The sequence below is a fragment of the Mandrillus leucophaeus genome, unplaced genomic scaffold, assembly GCF_000951045.1.
Source record: "Mandrillus leucophaeus isolate KB7577 unplaced genomic scaffold, Mleu.le_1.0 Scaffold889, whole genome shotgun sequence".
In the NCBI taxonomy this organism is placed as follows: domain Eukaryota; kingdom Metazoa; phylum Chordata; class Mammalia; order Primates; family Cercopithecidae; genus Mandrillus; species Mandrillus leucophaeus.
In genome coordinates this window covers 776,672-792,202 of record NW_012109685.1, presented here as the reverse complement: position 1 = coordinate 792,202, position 15,531 = coordinate 776,672, and the positions used below count along the sequence as shown (strand labels likewise).

General features: G+C 39.1%; 1 protein-coding gene across 2 annotated transcripts in view; it reads right to left on the bottom strand.

The window, feature by feature from the left end:
• COL9A1 (collagen, type IX, alpha 1) overlaps positions 1-15,531 on the bottom strand; it is a 100,878-nt gene that overhangs the window by 15,595 nt on the left and 69,752 nt on the right. For both annotated transcript variants that reach the window (XM_011969391.1, XM_011969392.1), the window contains 8 exons: positions 11,066-11,119; positions 10,370-10,441; positions 9,825-9,860; positions 9,094-9,138; positions 7,678-7,710; positions 3,298-3,444; positions 3,043-3,097; positions 1,074-1,262 (listed from right to left, as the gene is read on the bottom strand). In XM_011969391.1, the coding sequence (XP_011824781.1) occupies positions 1,074-1,262; positions 3,043-3,097; positions 3,298-3,444; positions 7,678-7,710; positions 9,094-9,138; positions 9,825-9,860; positions 10,370-10,441; positions 11,066-11,119 (631 nt within the window). The remainder of the gene's footprint in view (positions 1-1,073; positions 1,263-3,042; positions 3,098-3,297; positions 3,445-7,677; positions 7,711-9,093; positions 9,139-9,824; positions 9,861-10,369; positions 10,442-11,065; positions 11,120-15,531) is intronic.

The window sequence follows — 15,531 nt, the reverse complement described above, 5'->3', positions numbered from 1 at the left end:
ATAAGAGGTCTCAGTTAGACCCCATTTTTTTCAACATGAAGCTCTGAACACACCAAAAAAAAATGTAATTAAATAAATTGTTCCAGCTGAAGGTCTAGTTAGCCAACTGCATCAGCAATTCATTTATAGATCCAAAAAGGCAGCTTGCTTTGCCCTCTGACCATTCATACCATAATATTTATCCCTAATTGGAGCACCGCAGTACTTAAAAAAAGAAAACAAAAATCCCTCTCTTGTTTCTGATGCCATGTCTTTCTGAAGTTCCCCAGAAAGATGTCAGTCACTCATCATGACATAGAAACTACTCACTTTATTTAGTCCTCTCTGTAAATTATCTAGGGCATATACACTCCAAGCTGATGTACTTACTCCCCTCAACTGGGAGACTCCAAATGAGGCAGCCAGTTCTTCCACCAGTCCTGCTGAGTACCTAACACACTCATAGCCCCGTTCTTCTGCAAAATACTGGATGCAAGGGCTTAACTTGCTTTGAATAAAAATGGAAGGAACAAACTATCTTACGTACTAAAGAAGAAATTACATTAGATTGTATTTCAGAGCTGAAAAAAATCCCATCAAAACTAAATATCCAATGTGATATTTTAAAAGAGGAGGAAGCTCCAATTCATGTTTTTCTTATGTCCTATTAACACATTTTGTTAGTTTAAATAACATACAAACATCCTAAGGATGGCTGCCATGTTAGAGGAGCTCGACAATGACTTCAGGGTCTTAAAAAAAAAAAAAAAAAAAAATGCTGAATGATCGTTTACCAGATCCCATAATCTTTGTTTTGAACCATGATTGAGGTAGAGTGTAATCGAAAAAGATCAGTACTAAAAGACACGGGACTTTAATTCTAGTATTTGGTCTACTGTTGTGGTATAGCAGGGACAAGAGAATATTATATAACAGTTTTTGAATCTTCACCATCACTGTTGTAAAAGAGAATAATACATCTTATCTCACTGGATATTCAGAAATTGGTAAAACATAAATTCCTTGAGCTTGATACAGATTATACATCTGAAAAAGGTTGTATTCTTCGGTTCCATGTGGGCAAGATGACTTACCTTTAGGTCCCCTCAAACCAAGGGCACCAGGGGGCCCTTTAACGCCCGGAAGGCCACGCATTCCCATCTGGCCTGGGAACCCATTCTCTCCAGGAGGGCCAGGGGGACCAGGAGGACCAGGCCTTCCTGGGAGCCCAGAGGCACCCGAGTCTGGACGCTTAAGACTAGCAGCCATCTCAGCAAAATGCTCTGAAAGAGAATAAACAAAACAACCCAGAAGTGTCAGAAACATAAAAGTTATTCTAATGAAAAGAGAAGTATTCCAGATGCCTTTTTTCTAAATGTGTCACCAGATCTTCAAAACTGGTGGTAAGAAATGAATAAAGTTGGATAATTTCTCTGTGGGCTTTCTGCCAGGAAGCTTTGCTGGTGCTGTTTGATGCAGCTCTCCCTGGATATATTTGGTCCTGTTGTTCTGAGACAGAGTCAGGGTGCAGGAATGGAGGTAGCAGGGACTGGGATTTACAAAAATCTTCAACTAAGGCTTTGGGGTGAATGGTGTTCTGGAAGGATGTCATCTGAATACCAGCTGGGTATCTGAAAACCCAGGATGGGAAGACAAATGAGTTTCTTAACATAGGTGGAAGCAGATATCCAGACAGTTTTTAAAAGCCAAAGACATCGTCCAGAACTAATATTCAGACACCATTTGAGACCTCGCCTCATGTTCTTAGTTTGAAGATATTATATAAACTGAAATATCCCCAGGAGTCACAGCTTCTTATAAATCCTCCTTCTCAGAAGTTTTTTCCATGCTTGAAATAGACAGCAAACATTAAAAATGACTTGTTTCTTGGGAATGGTCAGAGTTAGTCTTAAAAATTAATAACTGTGTGGGCTTTTCCAGGAACCATTAAATAGATTCTGAATCACCCACGAAAGCCATGGCCTACAAGAAAATCTCCCCATGAAAACATTCTAAGGGAAATATTCTCATGTAATGTTTTTTAAACTTAGAGGGTAAAGGAGAAAATGAAATGGAAACAAATTTCTACCCAACATTTTTAAATTGTTTAAATGTGAGTATTCTAAATTTGCTTGTATAAGAAGAGTTTGCATCGAATCATAATTTTTTAGATATGTCATGTTTAAAACTAAAATAGACGTTCAGGACAAAATGTCTGCAATGAAGAGACCTATATTGCTTTTCAAATATAGAAGTGAACGTTTCGTTCCCATTTGGTTCTGGAAAACTTCTCAAGTCTCCTAGACAAACTAGACTGTCTAGTGAGCATACAAAAGAGTATCTCTTCATGACAAAGTTAGCTACACCAGAATACTATCACGAACTGTAGGCTTCAATGTGACAGAACTCCTCAGCGATAGGGTGCTTTTGCACATCTTCATTTTCTGTGTGTTTTTGTAACTAGACCAATTCTGAAACAAATAACAATTGCCATAGCTACAGATACATTTTGACAAGGGTTAACAAGTATGAAAATGTGTCATAATTTTGGTAAATGCTGGTTATTGATTTTTTTTTTTTACATATGTGTACATGAATGGAGATAATGTCCTTATGCTTCTTATGGGCATGGAGTCTGTCATGTACTTCTCACAAAATGTAGAGAAAGCCTAGGTCAGTGCTAGGTACACACTAAGTGGTAGGGTCTTAAGGAGGGGAGAGACAACTAAGAATTTGTGTTCCAAAGGAAAAAAGCGTGTGTGTGTGTGTGTGTGTGTGTGCATGTGTGTATGTGCACTTTGTTATAAATTAACCCCCATGGCAAAAAAAAAAAAAAGTCAGGATAACCAGAAAGGTAATATTTTACATTGAGGCTATGGACTATATACTATTGTGGATGCCAATAGTTGGATAAAACACAATTGGCATTAATATTACCCTAAATATCCTGTATTTAAGGCATACCAAAAGTCACCCTTGTTTACCCTTGCATATCTACAAGAATAAAATCTTAAGAAACAAGAGTTGACGGTGGAAAAAGTCAAACCATTGTGATTTATTTACCTTGTATGACTCTCATGCAAACCTGCTTAATGTGCTGATCTGTCGGTGCTCTACCCTGTGATAGAAAAGGAAAAAAGGCAGATTATGCACGAAACCATAAAGAGAACATTGTTAAGTTGTAAACTGACAGACTCTGCAAGGAGCCAGGTGGCTGGATTTACAAGAGAACTTGCTGAGAAGCTGATGCCTAGAACAGCCCTGCTGCAGTGGGATGGAGCCTCCAAAGGGAAACCACAGAAGCTGCCCACCACTCACCGGAGGGCCCTGGACACCAGGCAGGCCGGTGGCACCCTGTTCTCCCTGCACGCCCCGGGGTCCAGGTGGTCCTCTTGGTCCTTCCACTCCAGGAAGCCCCCGACTTCCCTCAGGCCCTCTCAAGCCAGGCTCCCCAGGATTACCTGCCTGGAACACAATTGCACACTATCAAATGAGGGCTAAGCATAAAGAATGTGCCTGCTTCATACTCATACAAACACTTACATGAAATTTGGGGCTTCCTGCATTCTGCATCCTAACAGGTGTACTTTCAGAGGTTACAAAACCTTCACCGCAAGGTGAAGACACATAATGCCACACAACTTACACATCTTTAGAAATCTAGTTCAAGTTAACTTTCAAAATATCTTTCTTTTGGCTGGGTGCGGTGGCTTACACTTATAATCCCAGCACTTGTGGGAGGCCGATGCGGGCGGATCACAAGGTCAGGAGTTTGAAACCAGGCAAGCCAATATGGTGAAACCCCATCTCTACTAAAAATACAAAAATTAGCCGGGCATGGTGGTGCACAACTGTTGTCCCACCTACTTGGGAAGCTGAGGCAGGAGAATCGCTTCAACCCAGGAGATGGAGGTTGCAGGGAGCAGAGATTGCGCCACTGCACTCCAGCCCGGGCAACCTAGTGAGACTCTGTCTCAAAATAATAATAATAATCATCATCATCATCATCATCTTTCTTTTGGGGATAGTTATTCTTGCAAAATGTTTATTGGAATACTACTTTTTTTAAAAAGTACATACTTTAAGTCACTTCATACTTTAAGTCACTCTCTAAGAGTAACTTAGTTTTCAATAAGCTTGTTAACATTTTCTGGCTACACAAAAGCCCCTGCATTCCTACAAAATATGTTACTTTGCATATCAATAATGCAGCAAGCATAAAATAAAGATATTTCCAAGAACATAAGTTATTTAGCCCTTATAACTTTTTTTTTTAGAGAATGTGAAGATGCCATGTATATCCAGGAATTACTAAACTAAATCAATGCATTTAAAATACCGTATTTAAAATGCTGCATTTAAAATACTTGACCAGGCCGAGCGCGGTGGCTCATGCCTGTAATCCCAGCACTTTGGGAGGCGGAGGCGGGCAGATCACGAGGTCAGGATATCCAGACCATCCTGGCTAACATGGTGAAACCCCGTCTCTACTAAAAATACAAAAAATTAGCAGGGCGTAGTGGTGGGTGCCTTTAGTTCCAGCTACTCGGGAGGCTGAGGCAGGAGAATGATGTGAACCTGGGAGGCGGAGTTTGCAGTGAGCCCAGATCATGCCACTGCACTCCAGCCTGGGTGACAGAGCAAAACTCCGTCTCAAAAAAAAAAAAAAAAATCTTGACCAAAGAAAGTTACAACTTATCTAAGTATCAAGGAAGTTAAAAAAATCTAAATATTAAAGAAGTTAAAAGTAAACCATGTGTTTCCTTAGCATAAAAGCAAATACAAGTTAGATTTTTTTTTTCAGCTGAAAGCAAACCACTAAAAGCATTCAAAAGAATCATCTAAGATAAATGTTTTAAAAGAGACCAAATTAATTCACTTTTTGTTAAACTAAAAATTTGTTAAATTCTTTTGGTAGAATTTGTGGCAGAATAGCTCTAATGTACTGCTGCTGTTCAGAATAAGAATGAGAAGATAAAAGAACACAAGGTAGCAAGGGAATGCTAGTGTTCAAGATATGAATGTTTGTAAAGCAATTTAATCCTGCTTCTTTTTCATATGCATCATTTATCTAGAAAACCTGGCTCTTTCAAACAAATACTTTAAACTGAAGAAGGTGATGAAGCAATGCTTTTACTAGACACATCCAAATAAAGCTCAGCAAATGTGCTTTTCCAATTTCTCTTTATGCAAAAGAAATTGATATTCATCTAAGTCAACCTGCCAAAATAGTTTCTATGAAGAAATTATGGTTTAAAAGACTTCCTGAAAGACTGTCAGCAGGACAAGGAAAAGGTATCCTATATAGAAGGCTGCAACATTGTCAGGTGCCTAGGGTGCAAAACTGTAACAACTTCTTTTTTTTTTTCTTTTTTATTTGAGATGGAGTTTTGCTCTTGTTGCCCAGGCTGGAGTGCAATAGCGCGATCTTGGCTCACTGTAACCTCCACCTCCCAGGTTCAAGCAATTCTCCTGCCTCAGCCTCCCAAGTAGCTAGGATTACAGGTGTGTGCCACCACACCTGGCTAATTTTTTGTATTTTTAGTAGAGATGAGGTTTCTCCGTGTTGGCCAGGCTGGTCTCAAACTCCTGACCTTGGATGATCCACCCATCTCGGCCTCCCAAAGTGCTGGGATTACAGGCATCAGCCACCGTGCGTGGCCAACAACTTCTAAAAGAACCCGGAAGAGACGACAAAGTGAACTCAGAAATATACTGAAGAACTGACAGAAAACAAAGGAGACCACGATGGAGTGTATAATCCTGCTGGTAGTGACTGAAATACTGCTACAATACGAGATGGGAACTTCCTAATGAAGAGATTAAGGGCCAATATGGCCAGGACCCTGGGTCTTTGGGAAAGAATTCCTCAACTGAGGAGTTACGGTATACTGAACCAGAAATCAGGTTACAGACATTGCCTACTTCACAACTTTGTTTATGCTGAAATCAATGAAGAAAGTGAAAGTCTTTGTGTTAGTAACAATTTCCCCGGATTCTGGGACAGTAGACTTCAATTTCACTCATATTACCTGGGCAGTGTCAGGTAAGACACAGGTGGGGAAGGAGATGAATCAAGGGCTAATTCCTAATATTATATGCAAATTTGAATGCAATTAATTTATTCTTGTCACTGCATGGTTCATTAACTTTTCTTTTGTTACAGCTTGAATTCTTTCTATTGAATATTACTATTTCTAGATAGTGAAGTAGGATTTCTATTACCAAACTCAATCAAGGTTTACTCTAAATTTTTCTCAACCTTCGACCATTTCTATTAAAAATTCCTAGGCATAAAAATGTTACTTGAAACTTGAGACATGGTTTTTAGAGGCAGGTAAGTTAATACAAAGTAATAATATTCATCTCTGCGGTTTGCAAACAGCCCAAGGCTAGGCATTGTGGCCAAGTCTGATTGGGTCCTCCTGGAGAAAGTGAAGCTGAGGATAGATCTAAATGCTTAAGTAGGAGGTAGCTAAGAGGAAGAGGAGACCAGAACAAGGTGTTAAACAGCATGTAAAAAGAACTGTAAATGGATGAAGTTCTAGGTATGTAGGAGATGAGGTTTTATCTTTTTTAAAAATCTAGATGACATTGGCTGCCATAAGGATAATATGTTGGACAGAGACAGAGAAGGGTTGAGGAGATTCCAGAAACAGGAAGGACTTGGAAACTGATGGAAGCTGGCGGTAGTGGCATTTGAGATTGAGATCTGAGCTTCATCTTTTCTCCTCATACTTTCTTAAATTCCTAATGGTTTTAGATGTGAATTCATTTCCAATTAGTAAGTCATCTCAGGTTTCCTACTAAGTGATTCTATAATTCTGAATACATCTAATCTCTAAGGACACCAGTTTAGTTTCTATAAAATGACAAAAATGAACAAGATCATTTTCTACTTCTAATAATTCTCTATTATATTTTCTTATGCATTATTCCTCTATCTTACTTCCCCATCTAGAACACATCAGAGATCAAGACAATTACTGAAATATTTTTCAATGGTATAACTGCCAATGAAATTTAGTTATACTGTTGACACCAAAAAGCACAAGTCAGTTCTTTAAAAATGACCCATTTGGAGAGGACATTAGAGTATTACCATGTAACACTTATTGAGTCATTTACAATATGGAAAAAAAAAAACACTTCCTTTCAAGTAGTTAGTTCAAAAGGTAAATCCATTTACACAGTTGTGAGGTATTTTTCTATTGGATTAATCCATTACGTAAGGTACAAATTTAGACATTTATTTCCATGAAAGTAAGTCCTTTAAGAGTTGAATATTGGCTGGATGCGGTGGCTCACACCTGTAATCCCAGCACTTTGGGAGGTTGAGGTGGGTGGATCACCTGAGGTAAGGAATTCAAGACCAGTCTGACCAACATGGTGAAACCCCATCTCTACTAAAAATACAAAAATTAGCCAGGCATGGTGGTGCATGCCTGTAATCCCAGCTACTTGGGAGGCTAAGGCAGGGGAATCGCTTGAACCTGGGAGGTGGAGGTTGCAGTGAGCCTAGATCACACCATTGCACTCCAGCCTGGGCGACAGAGCGAGACTCCGTCTCAAAAAAAAAAAAAAAAAAAAAAAAAGAATTGAATGTTATGTAATGATTTCATAAAGCTGAGCATTATATATTCTACAGCTTTATTAATAGTTTTAATTTTTTATACCATTACTGTTCACCATACTTACAGATCCCTTTGGGCCAGGTAATCCTATATCTCCCTAAATCAATAAAAGAAATTTATGTTAGAACAACGTGTTCGCATTTGATAATTTCCTGAAAAAAATTAAAAGTTACTGTGCTACTAAAATATAGAAAACCATGAACAGATTAACTCTGGCACTGCAAAAAAAAATTAGACTCCAATTTTGGATTCTGATCTCAGCTCTACTGCTTAACTCTGTGACTCTCTGTAAGCTATGTAAGCTATGTAACCTCCCAGCCTTTGGCTAATTTATCTGTTAAATAAAAGGGTTGAATCAGAGCTTTCCAGGGTTTCATCCAGATCTCAAATGCTAGGTGTCGAGAATTAAAAATATGGAAGGCAAAAGATATCAAAATAGCATTCTCTTATAAAACACAACAGACATTTGGACCTGACGACTTCATTTTTGTAATTCAAACAATATTTAAAAGTCATCCCCAAAAGTCTACTAAACCAAATATGCATGATTTTATGCTTTTAAAAAAAAACTTTGAAAATTTCCTACCACTAATGCTAGAGATAAATTCAGCTCGTGTTGGCATATCAGCTTACCTCCACTACAAAACAATGATTTAAAACATCACGTGACCCTATAAAATGAACAATTTTAACAGAAGATGAAACTGGAATAATCCTCTTATGAATTTACTTAATAGCTGGGAAGCTTTGACTAATTTAGATGTTACATTTATATTAGCTCTAAATCCTGAAAATAAGAATAAAACATTACTAGAATTTTTTTCCTGCCCTACAAGCTCTCTGAAACTGTTTTCTGTAAAATCTATTACGCTACCCCAAAAGACCAAAACATAAGCTTCTACATTAAGTCACGTTAGTCTGTGTCAAAACCATAATGATGAGCCTGCAAACCAAGCAGCTCCAGCAGTGGAGAGAACTTGTTCTCATTTGTATTCCTTTCCTGGAGATTAGGCAGCAGCCTCCTCTGGAGATGGAGGTCACTTCTTCGGAGGGTTTTAGACTAAAGAGATTACCTTCGGTCAGATTTGTGAGTCACAGCTTTCTAACCATAATAAAACTTGAATATTGTTTTCATGATAGAGCACTATTATTCATAGACTTTCTATAGTCATGTAAGAATCACCTTGAATGTCTAGACATAAAGCCACAGAGGATTCACCATCTGTAAGGGAACACTTTTATTCTCCAAAAGTTTAAAGCCAGATCTATCAATTTGGCAGTGTTTCCTCTCTGCTTTACTTGATCTTGGCTGCAGTCTTGGGAGACTTTTGTTAACTGATAGGAGAAACATCATAACCTTTAAAGAAGGCAGTGAGGGTAACAGTGTCCAGAAAATAAGGATTTATATATATACACACACACTTCTAACACAGTTCAAAATTAGTAAGGCTTCATCATTAACCAGAAAAAAAAATCTTACAAGTTCCCCTCTTTCTCCTGTTTCACCTTCTTCACCAGAGGCACCCTAAAAATTAAGATAAAAGGTTACATTTTAAAATTCTTAGTCCCATTGCCCAATTTTAACCAGTCAACATTGATAAGCATTCATAAGTGCCCACAGTGTTCCCAGAATCATGCAGAAATACAAAATGCTCTCAGCGGCTTTCCAATCTAGCTGTCAGTGGCTAGTCCCAATCAGAAAATAGCCTAGGGGAAAGCCAGAAGGTGAGGCTGAGTTTCAGCTAGAATGAAGGATAAATGACCATATTCAACAATTTTATCATTAGCCCTTGAAATAGGGCTTTCACAGTAGAAGAAGAACCCAGAGAAAGGACTGAGTCTAATTCATTCAAACAGTTTATTTGCTGAGGTCTTGATCAAGAAAAACCTAAAACATTCTAATGTGGCTGTGGAAGGCTCCATCAGACATGAATAAACCAGTTCCGTGAGCCAGAGACAGAGCCACCCTCCTCAAAGGAAAGACAGTGTGCAGTCCTGGAGGCAGAGCCATAATTAGCTCCAGCTTGTTAAAATAGTAAACAATTGCCGCGGACCAAACTCAACACCAGGTTTCACTCACTATGAACACATTGAGAAAAACTGTTAGCCTCCATGGTTTTATTAACACCCATAAACCAGCCATTCCCCCTTGCTTGTGAAATGGTGCATATCAAACATTGCATTTTATAGCAATTAAATAATAGGACTGACCTGTTCACCCTTTGGACCTGGTTCACCGACTACACCCTGTAATAAATAAAATATAATACTTTTTCAGTATTTTCAACTGTTTATATAATTTCAAGTGAACCTTATTGGGTGGGCGGATAAGCACAAGTACGGATAATGTGATGGGAGAGGACGTTCCCACTCCTCACCACCCAACAAGAATCAGGACCAAAACATAAGTTTCCACCTTAGGTCACAATTTTCCAAGAGTCTCTCGAACTTGGGGCATTCTCTGATCACATCCTCATAAAATTTGACTAGTAGAAATGTAAATTGAGGGCTAAATAGAAAGTGTGTACAACGGAAATTTTTACTTTTCTCAGCTTTTTTTTTCCTTCTGTTAAATTATATTAATAGACTTTTTGCTTCTTAATCTCAACTCTGAGTAATTTAAAATACCTTTCTTGATAGCTCTTTATGATAAATTCTAGAAAATTCTCCACGGGGCCAAAAGCAAGCTTTGTTTCTCAACATGGTAGAAATCACTCTTCCAAATAAAGAACTTTCTGGAGTGCTGGAGCTCTTACCCTGTCACCTTTCATTCCAGGAAGTCCAGGGGGCCCGGGCAAGCCAGGGAGGCCGGGGCTACCCAGAGAACCCTGGAAAACAAACATAAAGTCTCCGGTGTTACTGTCACTGCAACACTGAAAGCATGGAAGGCAGAAACAACCTTGGGTATGTTGACTTGTGTCTAAAATAAACGTGCTGCAGTGGGTTGAACTCTGCTTCTTGGGTTTGCCTCTCTTTCATATTCTCAGGAGAAGAGGGAGGGGCCAATGCTCTCCCAGCCTTCACTCCACCCTGAGGTCCTCAGTTCCCCTTGCACTCCTTGGCAACAGTGGACTCTTTCAGTCAAGCCCCCGCCACCCCCACTGCCTGCAATGGCGCAGCTGCTCCTCTCGCTGTGTAAACAAGCACTGCACAAGAAGTAAAAGGCACCATTCACTCTGTTTTCTGCCATTCCAAGAACAACGAGAGGCCAAATGTAGCACTTCACATCTCTCCAGGTTTAAAAATGGATGCTACAAACCACACGGATTAAAACACCCTCTGAGGGTATCCTACCTGTAATTTGAAATTTCCGCTTTACATTGTCCACATATTCATATAACAAGAGAAAGCAAGTACAGGTAATTCAATTGTAAATTGTTTTCTCCTTTTGCTTATTTTTAAAAATGTATTGTGTTTCGTAGAAGGCAAATAAAGGAAACTTTTTTACTTACCAGTTTACCTGGTAGGCCTGGGGATCCCACTGGTCCTAATTCTCCTCTACTGCCCTGTAAAAACACAACCATTGTCAACTGGATGTTTTGCCAAAATTCAAATGCTTAGTTACTATGTAAATAAAATAACATCCTACCTAGGTTTTTTCCCTTCAGCTGAAGGCACAGGCCATCATACATAGTGCCTACAGCATCCTGTGTTCATCTTGCATTGAATGATTCGAATGCTCTTTACTGTGATTACAGATGTTTAGAAATGACAGCTGATACATGTATATGAAATGGCAATTAGTCGCTTTCAACATCTAAATCACATCCTAACTTGTATTATGGTTATTTGTGCCCATGTTTTAAGCCCTCACTTAGATTATGTGTTCTTGAGGGATTGCTATATATTAATTTGGAATTCTGCACAGTGCCTAGAACACAGAATACATTTTCAGGTCTACAGAACATTTCAAAGCAACATCTGGCAAATGATCTTAAACCTCAACAGAGTGAAAAAGGAAACACAGAATAGATATGTTTGCCTTTAAATTACTACTGCAGCTTCAAAAAGACACAGATGGTAAAAATTTGTAAAGTTTCTGAAGTAAAACTTTTTTTCTTCTACTCATTTTTGTTCTAAACATATCTTAAAAGATTAAACAGACTTCCGAAAGTAGAATTTATAACGAAGATACACCAAAAGTAATTTTATTTTGTGAACCCACTTCAATTTTTCATTTGAAACTCTAAGCTTTCAAATTTTTATTTGAAACACTAAACTTTTTTGATCTATTGACAAAAAGAAACACATGAACTTTTCAACTTTTTTCCCTGAGAACTTCATACAATTTTATGCAATCTGACAATCTGACAAAAGCTCATTTTATTTCTTAATTTTTTGTTTGTTTATTTGTTTGAGACAGAGTCTCGCTCTGTTGCCCAGGCTGGAGTGCAGTGGTGCAATCTTGGCTCACTGCAATCTCCATCTCCCAGGTTCAAGCAAGTCTCCTGCCTCAGCCTCCTGAGTAGCTGGGAGTACAGGCACATGCCACCACTCCCCATTAATTTTTGTATTTTTAGTAGAGATGGGGTTTTGCCATGTTGGCCAGGCTGGTCTTGAATTCCTTATCGCAGCTGATCTGCCCACCTCAGTCTCCCAACGTGCTGGGATTACAGGCATGAGCCACTGCGCCCGACTAGCTCATTTTATTTCTAACGCATGTTCAACTAAGCTGAACACTGACATTATTGGATAAATAATCACATTTCCTGGAAGGTATATACAAAACTCAAAGGAGTCCTTCAAGTTAATTTTTCTGTAAAATGACAACTCCATATTAATGTTTACTATTTATAAATGCTTCTGATAAGATTCTTCTGACTCATGCTATTTATTCATATTTAAGTTTAACAAAGTGTCAAGATCCATAAACCTTCTGAATTTTGAATTTCTCTAAAGGATTAAGAACTATTTGCCAATTTACAACAATCTAGCAATTAGTATTAGCAATAATTTCATGGTAGTCATTTCATATGACTTACAAGTGATTTAAACTAAATGCTCTTAAACATTTTTCAGCAACTTTGTATAAATAACCTGTGTCTGGTATATGACTTTGGGATGATGCATTGGTCCTTAACCTCATGACCAGTTTGCAAGCCAGAGGCAGTGCCCCATGAGGGTGGATGCTGGGAGAATGTGAGTCTAGATGAGAACTAGCCCCTGTGATAGATTCCTCTTTCCATCTATAAATATAAAAATTGGGTTCTACCCCATCTTTGCAACTTCAAAGTTCCAGATAGATTTTCTTCATCATATCTGTTCTGTTGGCATTTTGAAATAATTTCTCAAGTGCATCATGATTGACATCATAAATATCACTGGGCTCATGTGACTTTAATTCACAGAACAATTAACAGTAATTGGTGGGGAAAAGTTAATATCAGAAGGGGAAAGCTCAGTTCTTGGCACATTCTCAAGTATTCATTTCTAAATAAATGAAGCGTTATGCTATCTTATCCAAAATAAAGATGATTATTGTACATTTTTTTCTCTTCCACAAACCAAAGGGCTAAATTAAAATAAGAGACTGTATAATCTTTGATTTATTTGGGGGAGGATTAATTATCTTTCCAGTGAATAACAAAGATTTTCTCTGCTGGACTCTTATTTTCTCTGTCTTTTCTAAGTTCTTATTATAGCTTATAAGTGCTTTCCAATCAGTGGCAGACCCTTGGTAATATATATGAATGAACAGCTCAGAGACCCACATACACAGCCTGCTCTGCTGTACTTGTGTACCCATAAGAGCCCAGCATACGTAGCACAGAGGGAAGAATCAGTAAAATTGTGAGCATTTACTCCCCTGTTACTGCACAAATGGACAGCATGTGGTTCCTCATTTTTATTTCACTTCTATCTTATACATCCTTGGCCATTCTAAATGCAGGTGATTTTACAGAAATCACCTTACTGTGAAAAACGATAATGTTTATTTTCCCAAGAGTGACCAAACAGTTACAAACAAAGTGTTAGGGCAAGATTTTCTGATACCCATTCATATGATTTCTTTGTCTTCTAAGAACATGCATACTCTTTCTCTAAGTTCTGGAGTTTCATCTACTAAGCTAAGATGAACATAAACAGTCAAGATATAAACAGTTATCTCTGAAAACACAGACTAAACACATTCCTCAGGGAATAATTACACATGTGGGAGTTATTTATATCCTACTGCTCAAGGTCATCGCCAAGCTCTGATTGTAAAAATTCAAAAAGTTGCAACCTCAGGTGTAACCCATGGCACTGGTAACGACAAGTGTGCTAAATAAATGCTAAAACTCTTAGTCTTCAACAGCCATGGTGATAACTGTATTCTCAGATATGGGCAAAGAGGGTGGTAGGAAAAGGCCATTCTTCCCAGTTGCTAATATTTATAAACCCCATGACAACAAGAGTTCCAATTTATAATAAAAGAATCAGAAGAAACTGGAATAGAGGAAAAATCCTACCATTAAAAATGATGAATTGGCTAGGCACGGTGGCTCACACCTGTAATCCCAGCACTTTGGGAGGCCGAGGCGGGTGGATCACTTGAGATCAGGAGTTCGAGACCAGCCTGACCAACATGGTGAAACCCCGTCTCTACTAAACACACAAAAATTAGCTTGGCATGGTGGCAGGTACCTGTAATCCCAGCTACTCAGAAGGCTGAGGCAGGAGAATCACTTGAACCTGGGAGGTGGAGGTTGCAGTGAGCCAAGATCACGCCACTGCACTCCAGCCTAGGCGATAAAGTTAGACTCCATCTCAAAAAAAAAAATACGATGAACCATAACCAAAGGCTATACATTTATCTTGGATGCTCTGTGCTGCCACATACATTCCCCAACAAATTCAGACACATCTGCCAACTCAACTCTTTTTAAGAAGCCAATCAGGGCTGGGTGCAGGGGCTCATGCCTGCAATCCCAGTACTTTAAGAGGCTGATGTGGGCAGATCACCTGAGGTCAGGAGTTCAAGACCAGCCTGGCCAACATGGTCAAACCCCGTCTCTACAAAAATTAGCCGGGTATCATGGTGGGCACCTGTAATCCCAGCTACTCGGGAGGCTGAGGCGGGAGAATTTCTTGAAACCAGGAGGTGGAGATTGCAGTGACCTGAGATTGCCATTGCACTCCAGCCTGGGCAACAGAGTATGACTCTGTCTCAAACAAACAAAAACAAAGAAGAAGAAGGAGCCAATCTGGGCTTTCAAAAAGATGCCGACCTTCTATCACTGACTCTCAGCTATGCATGATGCATTCCCAGTGATGCATTCCCATGGTGCAGTCCCAGTGACTGTGGAGAGACTACTGATGTTCATGCAGGATGGAGGTCATAGATGTGAGACACCCTGCCATGTGCAAGAGTTCTGGAAAACAAAGAACTAGCCCAGCCCAAATTGCAGCAATACCCTTCTGGGAGACACTGGTAGAGAAAGGAATCCCCTGAGTTCTTTAGAAATACATTGCACTAGATATCCTCCCCCCAGCACCATCTCCCCATTCCCTATCTTTATTTAGCCCCTTGCCCTCTGATTGTAAGTCTGCAGGTCTGGGGTAAGATCCAGGAATCTGTATGCGTTTATGTTATATTTGTTTGCCTTTACCAGCTTTACTCAGACTTTTGTTAAATGCCCACCACCAAAGTTCCATACATTTTAAATAATTGCTCAATATGTCTTGTAACATCAGCATTCAGCAAGCAAACTTCAACCGAAAAACATCCTGTGGAGCTATGATTTGAGCTACTAAGGCATGCAAGGGTGGATCTGAAGACATGAACGCTAAGCTCAGTGGCCTGGTCTGAAGCTGATTTTGCCATGCATCTGGTAACTTCAGGCAAGCAACTTAACCTCTCCGTGCCTGTTTCCTCATCTATAAAGTGGGAATAAAAATAGTACTTATCTCATAGGGCTTTTCTGAGGATTGAATA